This window comes from Sander vitreus, chromosome 9, assembly GCF_031162955.1.
Source record: "Sander vitreus isolate 19-12246 chromosome 9, sanVit1, whole genome shotgun sequence".
Taxonomy (NCBI): Eukaryota; Metazoa; Chordata; class Actinopteri; order Perciformes; family Percidae; genus Sander; species Sander vitreus.
The window spans coordinates 25,276,589-25,294,427 of record NC_135863.1 but is presented as its reverse complement, the minus strand read 5'-3'; the positions used below and the strand labels follow the sequence as shown (position 1 = coordinate 25,294,427).

At 39.0% G+C, this 17,839-nt stretch overlaps 1 protein-coding gene across 1 annotated transcript in view; it reads right to left on the bottom strand.

Annotated features, from left to right (window-relative positions):
* Positions 1–289: 289 nt before the first annotated feature.
* Positions 290–17,839, bottom strand: part of uhmk1 (U2AF homology motif (UHM) kinase 1) — a 37,260-nt gene continuing 19,710 nt past the window's right edge. The window contains exons 3-9 of the mRNA XM_078259469.1: positions 7,973–8,159; positions 6,278–6,469; positions 5,155–5,249; positions 4,921–4,997; positions 4,617–4,715; positions 4,400–4,488; positions 290–3,263 (exon numbers count right to left, since the gene is read on the bottom strand). Of these exons, the coding sequence (XP_078115595.1) occupies positions 3,117–3,263; positions 4,400–4,488; positions 4,617–4,715; positions 4,921–4,997; positions 5,155–5,249; positions 6,278–6,469; positions 7,973–8,159 (886 nt within the window). The 3' untranslated portion in view covers positions 290–3,116. The remainder of the gene's footprint in view (positions 3,264–4,399; positions 4,489–4,616; positions 4,716–4,920; positions 4,998–5,154; positions 5,250–6,277; positions 6,470–7,972; positions 8,160–17,839) is intronic.

The window sequence follows — 17,839 nt, the reverse complement described above, 5'->3', positions numbered from 1 at the left end:
CAGCCTGGCAGGCTTCCAGCACCATGGCAGTCTTAAATTACAATTGCACTTTATTTCAATGGCTACTTTTCAGGTTTATTGTTATCTTAAATTATTTAAATGTGTTGACAAAGGACATTTTGTGATGACCTGTCAGCAAGCAATGTATCATCAAGGCTGTGTTGTAGATGTTGATGAAAGCCTTTTACCCTTGCACAGTCAATCATATGCAGTGCACCCATCCATATGATGCACATTGCACACATAATTTGGGTGATATGAATGTAAGATGTTTGCAGAAGTTACACTGATCTGTGTTATTGTTTATTATTTTTAAAGAAATGGCAGAGCAGATTCCGAAAACAAATCCAGTGTGGCAGGGTTTACATTTTTATGATGTAAATTGAGGGAGCAAAAGCAGTATCGGCTCCAAATATTGGCTCAAGAAAATCGGCAGCCCGTATCGGTCATCGGCTAAGGCTGAAAAAAAATCGGGCATCGGCACTAAAAAATCCATATCGGTCGATCCCTATCCAAATTCTCCTTAAAGCGCTTTTTAAGCCACAGAATTTAAGGCCGGTACTTATTATATGATACCAAACAGTAAACCTGTGGTGAGTTTATTCTTACAGTGACCTAGTCAGTAAACATACAGCAGCACTGCTCCAGAAAACTACAGACACTACTATTTATTTGTCAGAAGGGTGGGAGCTAAATCATACGAAGAGAAGATAGATTTGGAGCTAAATGACAGAATTGAGGAAAAAATCAAACTTCAAATGCCTTAAAGGAATATCTTTTACCAAAGAATGTAAAGCAAGGCTTTGGAACTTTTAGAGAAGAAATAAGTCATTATTCTGCTTCCAAATGAAAAGTTTAATTTCTATGCTGATGCTGACCCATAACTAAAATATGGGTCTTAAATGCACATTACTTAGTCACTTGAATGAATGATGAATTAATGTCTCTTCTCACTTGTGCAACTGTTACAATTACTTAGTTTAGCTAAATGGTAAACAGTACTGCTAAATCCAAAGCAGTAGTTAATGCTAAATCTTATTTTTAATATTTAGTCGATTAACATTTAGCTAATACCATCAGTTTAGCATTTACTGTATCTAATACCAGCATTATCAGCATACCATCATTGTCACTTAGTTGCAATGGCTGCAGATCAGTAAAAGTCACATAGTCTGGCTTCAACAAGAATACAGTGGAAAAATAAGCAATGACCAGCTTTATGAAGAAGATTAAATAGATGACTGCTTCGTTTTGATGTATAACAGTCTGGCTTTGTTACTGGGTTCTGCTGGAAGGGAATAATTCTCCAAGGCATCTGCAACAGCTTGGGCTACTCAAGGAATCGACACATGCAGTTGTAGCACAACTTGTTGTTATACCAGTATTTTGGTTAGTTAGCTAGCTTAAATGTCACAGGGCAGTTGTGTAGAAAAAAATCTAACCTGTCAGTGTGACAGAGTGGACTTGATGGGTAGTACATATCCACTGTTATTACAAAGTAGAACCAAGACAATGAAAACAAAGAGAACAAACTATTTCCATTTAAACAAGTACATTCCACTACAAAAACACCAAGCTTACTGTCTCTTTGTCACTGCTATCCGACATGATTATGCTTCTTCCTAGGCTCTATTAGTAAAACTAGGGCTGGGCGATATGGTCAAAATCTTCTATCCCAATATAGGTAATTTTATATCTCAATATTTGATAATGATATATATCACAATATACCATGTTTTCTGGTATTTTAATAAATGAATAGTCTATATGAAATTACCATATGGTAAAGCCTATGTTTTTATAATGCTGTGTGAATTACTTGACAAATGAAAAGTCCTGAGTATTTTCCCACTTTGAAGTTAATAAGAATTTTAGTGCAAAATATATACATAACGTTAAGGATCAGAACATAAAGCACTGTCCAAATTATTTAAATATTTAACATTATGATAGAAACAATATAGAAAAATACATATGATAGACATTTTTATATCTTTTTCACAATATATATCGTCATATCGCCCAGCCCTAAGTAAAACTTCCTTACACATTCTTTAAATCCACTATGTGGAGGATTTCAAAATGTCCAACTTTGGTGAAAGCAACAACAACAATCTAAGCCATTAGCAAAATTTTGAAGACACCAAAAACGTTACGCTTTAAACTACTGCTACATTGCAGTCAAAACACAGATCTCACTGTATGTCTTCATGAATGGGAGCATAGTCAACTGATGATGAAAATATTCTATGATTATGTAGACTTTTGATATTAAAACCCTACAAAGCATAAGGCTACAGGACAGGGCACTAGGGGCCCTTGGCTAGCTCATATAATGGCAGTGAGTGAGTGAAAACTACCAGCTGGTTGTGGGGTCAATCCAAACTATTTCTCCTTGAAAACTGCCTAAGGAACCAGCAGAGGTTGGATACCTGTATATCCCATCTACAAAACCATTTTCTCTCATTAAATGTTGAACATAACAAATCATAATATAAGTATTATTATTAATAAGTATTATTTTTCAACAGGTTGACAGACATTCACATTCATACTACTAGGAGATCAGTGTTTCCTGCTACATGTTTCTAATCAATGTCTGAAAAAACGTCCTCTTCTGACAAAGGCTTTGTTCTGTCCACCCACATCAGAGAAGATTGTACTTGTCTTAATTACACAATCTTTTATTGTGGTAATTTCTATGAATGAATGAGAGTGAAACGGAAGCAAGAACAGGAACTGCTGTATCCAGACCACAGACCTCTGGCTCAGAGTCAATAAATGAGATTGGTGCAGGTAACCTATAAGAACTAGATGGATGTGCACTGATACGAGTAGTGCAGACTGGAGACAGCAGAAATAAAGTGTTGCTGTACACTTCTCATAGCTGAGTTCAGTTTACACTCTGCATGGAACACAGATTTACTGTAAAAAAAACTTAACTACACTCATTAATAACGGAATCATTTGAACTCAAACTGCAGGGCAACCACTCATAACTTTGGGTTGGCTGTAGTTATTTTCAAAGGGAGAACATTACTTCTCCCCTGTGGTAGCCTTATTGAGTTGTGTTTTTCTTGCAAACAGTGCAGAGGTGTAAATTGAGCTGTAGGACTTCACTGCAAAGTCTGGTACAAGTAACCTCTTTTGTAGGCGCTGAGAGGGTAGAAGGTAGCCACAACAAACTTCCCATCAAAGGTGCGGCCCGTCAGCAGCCTCTGAGCCTCTTTGGAGTCACTGGAGTTGGCATACTCTACAAAAACCTGATGGAAACACACAGGACATGTTGAGGAATTAATAGGTAAATGACTGAACGTGTGCTTAACCCCGGATTTCTACTTGTTTAATGTCTAATGTTTTGTTGTTTAACAAGCATTCTTCTTTCTCTCTCTCACTTGCTACAAACAAAAAGACTTTGTTTAAATGTTGAGACACATAACATGTATTATTAAAAATAAATTTTAAGACAATTCCAATTATACAAATTAGAAAATTACAAGCATTTATATACACTCATAAGTGAATGTCAGCGGATCATCTCCTGCACCAGAGTGGACAGCCATGCAGCTGCTGCACCCAGTAGACATTGGGGGTGAGTAAAGGAGTAGTCTCGCATTGCCAGACCTACCTCCACAGTGCTGTGGAGGAAGCTCTGGCTAGTCCACACAACATTCCAGCATTGGAGAAAAATGTGCTCTGGTTTATTTGTATTTCTTTAAACCAATCACAATCGTCTTGGGCGGTGCAAGGCGCTGGATACAGGTATGGTGCTTCTGAAAAATAGCCTTGGGAAGGAACATGTTTTAGTGGAACGTGCACATAGAGAGGCAAGCTCTGGATTTAAAATGGCTATCACGCTTGTGATGAGAATTTTACTCAAAAAAAGATAAATATAATTTGATTGTCGGTTCTAGCTCGGAGGATGACCGGAGTTTAGAATGCCAAAACAAATAAAGCGGAAGGTGAGGGACATCTGGCCGAAAATGAGAGACATCCGGAGGAACCTCGAAAACAACCTTGAAACAATCCCGTAAATAAAACGTCGCCGATATAGACTAGTAAACGAGAGACCACTGTACCAATGTAGTAAGGGTACTTATCTACTGAAGTCCATTAACAGAATAAACGCTAAAATCTTGAACCACTTGAACTAAAAAAAGAGTATAATGGCCCCTTTTCCTCATATTTTACAACATATTTTATGTGCAGGAGTATTCATAAAGTTTGGTGTGCTACGACCTAAGGAAGTCTGCACATCTTAAACACAATGTCTGTGATAAAAATACCTGTGAAATAAATGGTATTTCTTACTCTGAGAAGTCCCTATAACTCCATAAGTTTTTGTTTAATTGAAATGATTTTTTTTAAAGATTGCTGGTTTATAGAATAACAGTCTAACCTGTCCTTTCCCTGGGTTCTCCTTGGGGATGAGCAGAGAAACCACTGAGCCATACTTCTGGCACTCCTCTTTCATGTCCTCCAGGATCTCTGGGAGAAACAATGACAGACATTTTGACTTACCTCTCTTACACTTGGAAAAAACTCAAGAAAATCAAATCAAGAAATTCACTAAGTCATTCATAATTTAAGGACAGAAAAAATAAATGGTGTTGTACCTTCATACTCTTCTTCATTGTGCAGATGGCTGTCATCAATCAGGTTAAGCAGACGCAGGACAGGCGTGGGAAGCAGAACCAAGTCCTCAATGCGAGGAGCTTACACGCGCATGTGCATGCACGCACGCCCGCACGCACACATGCACGCACGCATGCACACACGCACGCACACACACACACACACACACATACACACACACACACACACACACAGACACACACACACAGACACACACAAAACAGTAAATATGATTCACTCAGAGATGTATTAATCTTGGAGGACGTCTCAAATATTGACACATACCAAAGGGAATACTGAAGAATGGGCTCAGCAGGGCAGTTTCAGCAGTGCATCTTTGCTTTGGGTCATTGAGAAGCATGCTACAGACACAAAGTAAGAAAAGTCCAGTGTAACAAAATTACCATAGACAATATTCCTTTGCTTACACAGGTAAACAGGTCAATACACAGTATAGTAAATAGCATAGAGGTCATATCAAAGCAGTCCGAATTAATAGCTATACGTGTGAGAACTTACCTTTTGATAAGGTCTCTGAGGTGATAGACAGGGATAGCAGGGCACACCACACTGTTGCTGGCAAAAAGATGGTCTACAATGGCAGTACTGTTATCCTAAAGAGGAGAAAACCAGATTGAAGGATACTATATTTCTTTTGCAACTAAGGTTCTACTCTATTGGACTTTTCCTTCCTCATTAACAGTTTATTAAAAACTTGTGAAACTTCAACCAACTTCCTTTATTCCTTTAATGTAGTCCTATAGTGTAAATGTATTGTGTTTTTTAATGTAAATACAAATAACTTTGCTCTTACTTTGTTTAATTACCTTTTTAAACATGCAAAAAAAATTCTAAATAGCATATTGTCTATGTCAGAAATCACAAGTCCACCAATTGCTTAAATTCTTCTTCTTTGAATCATCAAATATATGTGACTTCTGAAAAAAATATTTTTTTATTTATTTCCAAAGGTTCAAACAATCAAGTTGAAGTCCACTGTTTTGTTAGTCCAAATTTTATGTAGACTAACAAAAATTGCTAGGCATATGAAACATTTTGAGACGTGCAAAAAAAAATCTTGGGGGTGTACCCTAAATGTTGGTATATCGCTTAAATTATTATTAATATTATTATTATTAGGGCTCAAGCATAAATGTGCCAGGGAGAAACTCCCGGACTGTCATGTGATGCCCTCGGGACCCAAAAAATACTTTTTCCCCATAGACTTACATGGTAAAAGAGAAATTTTTGTGTCACGACGCCCGCAAAAAATCAGAATTTGATCCATTCAGACCGATAACATTTGGAAAGTATAGAAGACCTGCACGATTAAATCATTTAATCATTGGCTATTGGCGGACTCTAGTACGCCTGCTCTATAGGTCGCAAAGTGCGGAAGCAGTGCCAATAATCTGGGTAGTTTTTGGCTCCATGAAGGCTTTTTTTGAGCCATTGAAGAACGCTCATAGGATTAACCAGGGCTCCGCCTTGAACGCTGTTTCCAGTTCTTATTATACATCCAATTTGGTACTCTAATAATGAATGATTGTGCAAGGGATGGTAAAGCATTTTACATTTAAAAAATCGTCTGATTCTACTAAATCATTATCAGCAATCCACCCTGAGTAGAGCTTTGTCATACTTTCCACTCCTGCGAGCGGACGGTGTCTTTGAGCTTGATTCCTGAGAACATCTCCAACAGGATGATGCCCAGGCTCCACATGTCCACAGCGGTTGTGCAGCCTGAGTCCCCCTCCAACCCAGCCTGAGCAAGGCTGTTCTGAAGCTCAGCCTCTGGAGCACGATACCCGTCTGTCTGGATGTACTTGACATCCTGGAGGAGATGAGGCAGGGAGAGAGATAGAATCAACACTCAATCAGATAAAGGTAATATTTTTGAAGCAATGGCCCCAGAGCCACCAAGCCCCTAAACTTGGTGGCCACAGTACATTGTTGGTGGTCCAAATATAATAAAAACAATACAGAAAAGTACAATTTACGTAGTTTAACAAAGCTTTTCCTGTGTCACTAAAATAAATGAAAAGACATTAACAGAATGAAAATATATGAAGATTTATTTAAATTGAAAACTCAAAATTCAAATTTCAGAAAGGAGGCAGATGTGTAGTATCTAACACCCAGTGTGGGAAAGATTAATAGCTCTTTCACACCACCTACCAGGGTTGGGCTAGGGTTGTCTGATCAGGGTTCAACCCTCCTTTTGGAAATTCAAACCAAGACAGTCTACATGGGTATATCTCTGGGCATGACAATTCAGAGATCACCTGGGTCAACCCGGCAGCAATGCATAACAATTACCTGTGCTTGAAATGGGCAGGACTTTCACATCGTATTCAGTGAACATCTAACTTGTCACATCTGTATACCAGCAGAACTAATGTTCCGTAGCTACTTGAATCTGTTATTGTACAGTAAGGAGAGATAAATAAAGCTTATTTTATGATTGTTTCGCAGTGATTACATTCTAAAGCACAAATAAATAACCAACACTTCTATCAGATGATCTGTGCAGACTGATTTCTCCTCCTCTGCATAATTATTGCAGCAGCTGGAAAAGAAGGTCTCTAGTATTGATTTTTGACTATTTAAAGACGAGGGGAGAACATTTAAAATAAAGGTGGGTTTGCTGTCGGCTTCACAACTCATTTAAAAAAAAGAGAGATTCGCACTACTCAGCAGCCGCACTGACCTGCAGTCTGCACGGGTGTCTCGTGCCAGAGAGAGGGAGTAAGAGTGGCAGTGCCGAGAGAAATAAACAAAACTTAATTTCATACATTTACTTTTACTCTGGGTTTTTACAGGCAGTTTTGCCTGTGAAACTCCGCAACCGTTCTGCAAAAGGCAGTTTACTGAACATCCGAGCACACACTGCCAGCGGCTGTTCAGAAATGAATTAAACCGCTCTGATCTGCTGTCGTTGAAGCTGCCTGTGAAAATCCTAGTTTTATACAAACTAGCGTAAAGCACAATGAGATAAAGTCTACGTTGTTTTTTCAAAGTGTGCAGGGACCGGTGAAGACCACCCCACTGTCATTTCCAACCAATCATAATTTGAGCAAGCCAAAGAGAGAGGAGCTCTCAACACACACTAGTTTGTTTGGACGAGGTAAAAACGTATCTGATCTGCAATAGTGTATTTAAACTCAAAATTAAAGAAACATGTCGGTTGCTTATGGCCAGGCAAAGCAGCTTTAATGTTATATGCAATTTTTTTAATTAGAAGTGATCGCTTCTCTTTGCGGTCACATCTCTAGCTCTCTCACCCAAGTGACGCCTGCTCTATTATACTGACCTTCAAATTCCTAGGCACACCCACCTGATTTCCCTCTTTGAAACTGAGGCCGAAGTCGATGAGCTTGAAGCCCTCATCATCAGCACTCCAGAGAATGTTGCGTGGCTTGAGGTCAGCGTGGACGTAGCCTTCCCTGTGAAGGAAGGCAAGAGCCATCAAGATGTCTTTGGCACAGTGCTGGACAAGCCACATGGAATGGCCCTGCTGGGGTCTGCAAAAAAAGAAAATCATACTATGAAGTTAAACAGAAAGCTCAAGCTCTCCTAAATATATGAAGGCTTCACAATGACTGAACTCACCATTATTCATTATATTATCTTTCCAATTGTTTTTAGGAAATTTTTATTACTTGGTTATCAGAACTTGAAACCCGAAGGGGTAGAACCCTATTGTTTTATATTTTTATTATTATGGCCCGAGCACCGACATCGTCAGGGGCGAAGGCCCTATTGAAATTCTAATGTTTTTCTTAATTTCTTCTTCTTCTTCTTCTTATTATTATTATTATTATTATGTGTTTGAACACAGATATGAGGTGCTTGGGCTACTCAAAAACGCATGAAAATTGGTACGCATGTCAGACTGAAAATTGCGCTCTGATATGGGTCAGGTATGGCAAATTGGTTCAATAGCGCCCCCTACCAGTTAAAGTAAACCAGTTAAAGCCCCCTCCTTTCACTTTCACGTAGAGGCATGAAATTTCGGAGGCATGTGTATCGTATCAAGACATACAAAAACAAACCTAAACCCAACAAGAAGTCAGCCATTATGAATTGAAAATTCATTTTTTCAATGATTTTGGCCATTTTCAGGGGCTGTATTTTAACAAACTTCTCCTACAGATTTACCCCGATTGACTTCAAAATTGACTTTGACTTTGACTTAAATTGCAAAGCTTTTTAGCGCACGCCAAACAGTGTGGGTGGGGCATGGCGTTGATTTTTCATGTTTCGTCATGGAACAGGAAGTGGTTAATAACTAGACTATATATTGTCCAATCTGCCCCAAACTGCTCAGGCTTTATAAGGGTACTGGCCTGAAGACATCTTCATATAACTATTGAGATATAATCATAGTGCCCCCTACTGGCAACAGGAAGTTACAGTCGTTACACTTTGATGTCCTCTACCTAGCAGGTTGACCAGATCCACCTCAAAAGTGTTTAGGAAAGCCTTAAGACCATGATGATGCTTCATTTGAACATTCTGATTATCTGAGAGAAGGGTGTCGCCGTGGCGGCACGGCAAACTTTGATGTAACATCATGAAACAGAAAGTTGTTGTAACTCGAACATATTCATAGATGCCACCTACGTCACTACCAAATAGAACGCCGCCATATTTACGACCGTTTACGACCGATCTCGCCTAGTATGGCCGCCCACACTGCCCATGTGAATGAGAGAGGGAGACAGAGATATCTGGAGAAAATTTAAATTTTAGGCTCCGATCCTTATTTGTTACACCCAGTTTTCTTTTGTCCATTATTATCTGACCCAGGCTTGCCACAGTTGGCCTTCCATGATGTATATATTTATCTTGTATCTTGGGATAGCTTGAAGGCTTTCAAGAGTACGGATGCATATCAATATGCTGTGGCTGGATGGGTGAAAGACGTGAAAGTGCGGCACCTGGCCACCAAGGATTTATATTTAATCATGAGAAATGTAAGTATTATAAAAATCTTACTAGGTATTGAGTTATTAGCTAGCTAAGTGGCTAACAGCTGTTAGCTTGCCAGCTGTTAGCCACGGCTCACAGCTGGTAGCTTGCCAGCTGTCATTAATCTGGATAATGTTCTTTAATGTCAGATGTGTTTATACTCATTGAAAGAACATGAAGGGAAGGGAAACGAGGCGATTGTGACTTTATGTTAACAGTTTGTGGTGGGTTACGCTGATCATTGTTGATGTCAGTGCAGCTAGTGAGCACTTCAGCTTTCTGCTAGAGCTTTAGCTGCTCAGTTTTAGTGCTAGCTGCTACCTGGATTGTCCTACAGAAGGTTTACAGAAGATCTACGACTCCAACTATTATTATGCTATCCATTACAGCAATAGTAGGAGAATTAGCCTTTGAAATGATATTCACTATTTAACTGTTTCTTCTTCACTTAACAGGTCCATCATTCACAGGCTCTTAACACTAAGCCAACATGGCCATGGGTAGTGGTGCAGGAGGCAGGGACTGTCGTCATTGTTATGGTTTTGGTGTTTTGTCTTGTCTTATTGTAGTCTGTTTTCCTGTCATATTTTGGTAGCCTGGTTTTCTGTCATGTCTTGTTTCCTTCTGATTGTGTGATTTTCGGTCTTGTCTTGTTTTATGTTCTGTTTCCTGTTTTATTTTCATAGTCTGTTTTCTGTCTTGTCTTGTCTAGTTTTACTCCCTGTGTTTTCCCGCTCTTGTGATTGCCTGATGTTTTCCACCTGTTTCCCAGCCCTTGTGCCACCTGCCTCTTGTTACCTCATTACCCTCTGTATTTAGTCTTTGTGTTCCCCTTGTCCTGTGTCAGAATTGTGTTTGTTCCTGTTGTGTTTCTCCGTGTCAGCTAGTCAGTTTCTGTGCTTCTTATATTTTCCTATTTTGTATTTTCCTTTGTTTTTGGATTCCTTTTTCTACATTCTGGAATTTGTTTTTTGTCTGCTGCAGTTCTCAGGACTCCCTTGGTTAATTTTTGTGTTTTGGTCTAATAAATCCTCAACTCCAACTTTCTCCTGCCTGCCTGCCTGCCTGCCTGCTCTCTGCAATTGGGTCCAATTATTCCCTGCAACATAACAGTCATGGCACACTGCACTTGTATGGCAGGGCTGGGAGAGGTGTGCTCCCATGCCGCAGCACTAATGTTCTCACTCCTAGCTGCTGTTGCGTATAGAGGGACAGGCATGCACAGACAAGGCATGTGCATGGGAAAAGCCAAGGCAAAAAATATGATGAACTATCAAACATCTTTCAAAATCAGGAGAAAGATTAAAAAAAAAAACAAGACAAGCACCATCACATGAAAGCATCCACTGAACATTTGGTTGAAAGAAACCCACTTTTCCGATACTTTTTTTTTTAATGCGTCAAATTTGACCCGAGGACAAAAGGAGGGTTAAAGAAAGGCAGGCAGCCTTGATTTAAAAGAACAGAGTTGAAGCTTTTATAAATTAATAAATTGATGTATTGAATTGATATTACATTCTTTTTCTTCTTCTTTTGTCATTGTATATATTGTATGTTGTATTGTGTGCATGTGTTTGTAGTCATGTAACAAATACATTTGATCCATACATCCACAAATGGACAAACAAAACAAATAACTATTAATTGCATGTATAGTAGTTGGTCATTGTAGTTAAGAGTCCACACAAATACTAAAGAGATACTATATACACAAAAATTTACAGCCACAATTTTCCGTTATGTCCTTGTCACTTGTGCGGCCACCCCATCCTTTTGACACATAAGATATAACACCTTGTGGTGTTATTGAGATCAGGTATTTTGCAGTGTTGTGGTGCTTGTACTGTGAGTATGTCTATGCACGGCATCTTAGGTTACTTGGCTTTTCTATAACTATTTCGAAACAATCAATGGTGGAGGTGCAGTTCTTAAAGTTATTTCTGAAACACATTGGGAGACTATTTTGAATTTTTTCTTTTGGTGGCCATAAGATTAGATCTGATAATCTGAAATACATTAAATCTAATGTGCTATTGAACACTCTGACGACAGTTGACTTTGATATTCCAAATAAGTAAGCAAAAAAGTAAAGCGGCACATTAAGCCTCAGTCTCATTGTTAGGATCAAACATTGGAATGGGGTGATTCATTGTCCAACATTAAGAAATTCTGATAGAAAATTAAACAAAACAATTAATTTGGCGAAGGACGGAAGACCTGTGAGTTCCAGCACCATGGTGTCATTATCCCTGAATGCCTCCTCATTCAAGGACCGCTCCTCTGCCCTGGCCTTAACTCACGGACCTTGCCTCGGAGCCGTGCACACTCACTTTCCAGTGCTGACATCGTAGCCTGGCAGGATGGATTCACGCATGGTTCTACGATGCCAGGGCCTGTGTCTTTTGTATAGTTGTGTTCAGTGGAAGTAGTGACCTCATGCTCCTCCACGTCAGCCACATCGGTGGTTGAAGGGTCAGCAAGACTGCTGCAGGTCTGGCGTATCTTGCGCTTCATCAGCTGAGTCTGCTGAAACTTTTTGCAGGCATAATGTTGCTTATCCCTCTCCCTCGCCGAGGTGTGTGCAAAAAGACTGGGCACAAAATCTGGGCTCAAAGGATTGTCCTGTTTTGCTCCTAGAAAGTCAGAGTATAGCAAAATAAAATGTGTGAGATATTGTACAACCTGAGTCTCTCTCTCTTAGAACCTATGTAGGTTGTAATAAGGGACAGATAAGGAAAACTGGGAGGTTTAAAACTACTGGGTTTAGCCCAATAATTAGTTCATTTTAACTGCTAGGATAGCACTAAGCAAATGGTGGCTGATAAATCTTTTCATGAAGTTAGCTACTACATGGGCTAAACAAAGGGACTTGCATAGGCAGACCGAAAAATTAACTTTGACATCATCCTACTTTCGGGATTTGTGTTTATGTGAAATATAGCTTTAAAGGACAATTCTGGCGCAAAATGAACACAGAGGTAAATAACGTGTGTACCGAGTCGACCGTTCTCTGGGATATGTTTTCATGCAAACCGGAGATTAGCTAGCTGCTAACGCTAGCTTTCGGGGCATTTGGAAAGTCACTATTTTATACCACTAACAAGGCTCAAAATATCACCACACTTCAACGGTAGCATAATGAGGGTCCCTAAATGTTAACCGAAGCATTAAGAACATTGTAAGTGTACAGACAGTTTATTAAAAAGATAAATTATAAAGACTGTAGCCTAGATGTTTACATGCGGACGCAATCAGACGCAGTCTTTATAATCTAGCTATCTTTTTAATAAACTGTACACTTACAGAGTTCTCAATGCTTCGGTTTACATGTAGGGACCCTCATTATGCTACCGTTGAAGTGTGGTGCTATTTTGAGCCTTGTTAGTGGTATAAAATAGTGACTTTCCAAATACGCCGAAAGCTAGCGTTAGCAGCTAATCTCCGGTTTGCGGTAGCTTGTTTCGTCCCTAGCTGCTAATAGCTAGCTAGCTACATAGCTAAGTTGAGGCGAAGGCTTACCTGACACAAAGTGTTCATTGCATAGTAAGGTGTGAGACGTGGGTGTCCAATGATCTCTTCGAATGACAGCTAACCACTCTTTCTTCTATCCTTTTCTTTTGGTATAGAATAAAATACCAGTTTGGGGTTCCTCTTTCGGCTGTTGTTCCAGCCAACTGCACAACATATCACAGGCATAACTGAGACCGTTGGTCGTAAAGATGGCGGCGCAAAGCTACAGTGACGTCATGTGACCCGAACGAATAGTACATGGCCATACATTGTCATACATTGGCTCAATAGTGCCCCCTACAAAATTTCAAAGAAATAGCCCCAGCAGTGCGTTTCACCTAGACCTATGAGATTTGGTATACATATGTATCATGTCCAACCTTACAAAAAAGCCTCTTGGAGCCACCCCCTAAACCCAACAGGAAGTTCGGCATTTTGAATTCAATTTGCATTTTTGGACGATTTTGACCATTTTCAGGGGTTGTACATTGTAAATTGTAACGAATCTTCCTACAGAATTAAGCGGATTGACTTAAAAATTTGTCAGTATACTCTAAAGAATTTGGCGAAGCTAAATTGCGAAGCTTTTCATTTTTATCATTTCATACATTCATTTTCATTTTACGAACAGGTGTTTGAGGACTTTAGGATGCACAAAAACTCAAAATTGTGCAGCCATGTTCAAAATAGTAAATACTTTGATCTGAGATCACATTTAGGCTTGAGCGTGGTATGTTGGCTCTATAGCTCCCAGGGTTTCCCGCAGCACTTTGCAGTTGAGGCGGTCTGCCTTAACTGAGTCTTCAAAAAAAAAAATATATATATATATATATAACCACAAGTCGCATCAACACAGTCTGTAGGAAACAAGGTAACAGCGAGTTGTAAAGATACCACCAATCACAACGGAAAGAGCATTTGCTGGCAGTGAGTGTAACTGTCATTTATTCACATTTAAAGGGATAAATCGCCATTTCACCGTTGCGTGTGCGTCAGTTTGTCAACAAATGTGTGGCAGCTGGGGCATGCCCGGGTAGAGACGGGGTGAGTGGACTTACCGGAGCGTTGGCATACGGCAGGCAGAGAACATTTATATGTTTCTCTGTCCTATTCTTCACATCAGTGACATCCATCACCTCTCGCGCATGGATTCTCAATGTCCCGGCTGTTGCCCGGTCTTCGAGACACAGCTGTTTGTTTTTTTTAATCACTACACGCGGTTCACAATACACGGTTAGTTAGCATAGTTAACTAACCGTGTTAGTTAGGTGTCCTGTTTTTATTTCACGCATACTATCTGCTGGAGTGTGTGAAGCTATGGGCTGAGCTCTGTTATCTCAGTGCAGTTTGTTTTGGAGAAGAGTTGTCAGGCAAAGTGGAAGAGTGCGTGTCACGGAGGATAATGGGAGCAATGCCAGTAAAATTGTTATAGCACTTTTTTTGAAAATAGTTTAATGAGCTTAAAATTGCACATTGCAACTGTTATTTTGAAAAGCTGGTGATTTATTAATTATTTAAATTTAATATTTAGTGTAGTACAGAGTCTGCACTACAGAGATGTATTAATTATATATTTAAATTTGATAATTAGTGTAGTGTGTAGTACAGAGTCTGTACTACAGACCCCACCCCCCACCCGCTTAACGTGAAAAAGCTTAATGTGGCTTAAGGTCGGAAAACAACGATCAATGATCACCAAATTTCTCATGGCCAACACTTAAGCCTGTCAAAAAACTAAACCGAAATCCAAAGATTATAGAAGTTATCTCACATTAACGTTTTCTTCTTCAGATATCGTCCATAATAATTGGACTTTGGGTTCGATTTTTTGACAGTTTTCAGTGGTTATGAGGAGCAATATGAGAGAGAAATTTGGTGATCACTGATCGTTCTTTAGGTACATTAAACCACGTTAAGCTTTTTCACGTTAAGCATTTTTTCACGTTAAGCGGTTTTTCACTTTAAGCGGTATTTCACGTTAAGCGTTTTAGAATGTCCCCCAAATAAAGAACAGCGTGAGTAAATCAGTTTCTGCTCAGGCAGAGTGACAAACAGCAACGAAAGCCTCAGCGGCTGATATACCATGAAAACCGCGTGAAATACTACTTTCCAAGCTACAGTCGCTTGGAAAGTAGCATTATGGACACTGAATTTACTGTTTATCAGAACCCAGGTGAGACAAGAAGCTAACACTACCAACGCTGCGGCCCCTCTGACTCCCCACTGCAGGAGACGTTATATTCCCTGTATTAACATTACCGCTGTATTAACATTACCGTTTAAACCGTTTATCAGGTTTATTTAGTAGGGATGCATACTGCTCAAAACCAACATGATAAAGTGTAGTAATGTTCCCTCAGCATTTTGTTTTGTTTCTAAACTGTATGTTAAATGAGCGGTGACGTTAAATCACCTGTTTCACGAAACGTTCTAAGGTACCGTCTATGTGCTGGAGCAGTGTTTAGCTACCAAGTAAGCCCACTGACGGCAACGTTATTGTTTATATTTTGAACAATGTTTAGTAATGACAGTAGTGGTCATAGTGAGTTAAAATGTGTTGAGATGCACATTGCAAAATGTGTTATGTATCTGAACTGTTCATTAGCTTTGTGTGATATCTGTAACGTTAAAGCTGAACAGACTCACAGTAGTAAAACAGATTTTATTCTGATCCAAAGACTATAAATTCTAGTGGAAACACTGTATGTGTGTGCTAAGAGAGAAAGAGAATGTTAGTATTTTCCTGAAGACCTTATGAAATAAACATGCTTGAGTATTAGAGATCTTGTTATATTACATTTTTACATGCAGTTTCACACTTGCTGGTTAAAAAAAAGAATGTGGCTGGTAAAAAAGTTGAGTGGCTGGTAGATTTTGGAATCCAGTCTGTTGACCTCTCAACTAGAGCTGGGCGATATGGAGAAACTCAAATATCCATTATTTTTTATCAAATACATCGATATTGTAGGGTTGACTATTGGTGCTATCACAAAATATTTACACAATGAGATTTTTGATCAATAATCATCAGTTATAAGTGAGTAAAGGCAAATAATAGATAATAGAGAAGTCAGGTAAGTTCAGAAAATTACATCACTTAACTGTAATGCAGCCTTTAAAACCAAAAAAAGATAATATCTAGCCTCATATATCGATATAATATTGATGGATGCCAACTGCTGTTGAACTAAAAAGAATAAGAAGCCTTCGCCTCTAACTGTCTGGGCACCTTCTTTGCCTTTCCAAAGCTGAAGTAAAGGTAACAGTTTTATAACTGAGTTTTTTTATTCAAGTAGGGTGCCTCAGGTGATAGAGTGGTCATCTACCAATCGGTGGTTCGATCCATGGCCCTGCAGTCCCATGTTGTGTGACTGCTGACAATGAACCCTGAATTTCTCCTGATGCTGCACCATATGTGTGTGTGTGGCGCCAGGTTTTTAGGTTAATATGTTAATATTGAATATATGTTGTTCATAGGACCACCCATACAATTTAGAACAGTTTAGTTTCTCGCCTACTCATTATTTTTGTTATTTTAAGATGCATGTAGTTACAGCAAGAAAGACTGTCTAGCGGTGTTTAAGTCAGTTGGCTCGCTTATATTGTCTTTCTTTTGTTAATTACAGGTAAATAACAGTATGAATCGAAACATGATAATATGTTAGTGTTGTTAACTTAGGAATAGCCTTCTTGATGTGTGTTGTTATAGTTTAAAATATTAGCATCACACACACTAGCACTACTGTTAGCTAGCTGGTTAAGTCCGTGTTTTTCTGTTAGGCTAAAGTGGTGTGTGAGCAGTTGTGATTAGGTTTCTTTTTGTTATTCAATGCCAGATGTTTGAAATGGATATCTGAATATAATCTGTTAAAATGATGGTGTTTAGAACCACTGTATAGTAGGTAACTGAGGCAGCTGTAATGATGCAGTGTATTTTGTTGTTCAAATGAGAATGTGCTGAGGGACATTTTGGTTTTATTGTTTTTTAGTTTTGCAAAAGTGTCTGTTAATGTAGGCAGCCATTACGCTTGTGGAAACTACAGTGCAACTTATATTGTCTTTCTTCTGTTAATTACAGAAACAGAGTTTTTTTTTATTAAAATATGTGGCACCAGATTCATCCTTCTGTCGTCAATCTGCACCTGTTACATGTGAATGTTCCTCTGATGAGCAGGTGGCACATTGTATGGCAGCCTTGGCCACCAGTGTCCGAATGTGTGTGTATATGGTAAATGGTACCTGTACTATGTAAGATCTTTCAGTAGTCGTTAAGACTATAAAAGCGCTATAAAAATGCAGTCAATTCACTGCTGTGCTCAAAGGCATGAATCGGCTTGACATTGTCCTCCGGGTAGGTTTATATTACGAGGATTTTGTCGTCAATACCAAATATCTTTAGGTTTTACAACTGAGCCTGCTAAAAGACAGTAATGTCGGCTGAGATTGCTGGTGGGTTTAACCAGCACTACTTAACATTTTGACTGCCTAGCCTTACCTTTAACTCAAGATATACGAATGAAAATGGGTTTTAATCAAATTCTTCCTCCATACTTGACTAAACTGAGCAACTAGGTGTTACCATAACTACATTTAAGATGGTGTTGTAGTAAGTTAAACAATAAAGAATACGAATTAAACTTTTTTTCATCATACTGTAATCATCTTGATATTACTATTGATCACCACACACCCTGTTAAATAAAGACTAAATGTATGTAGT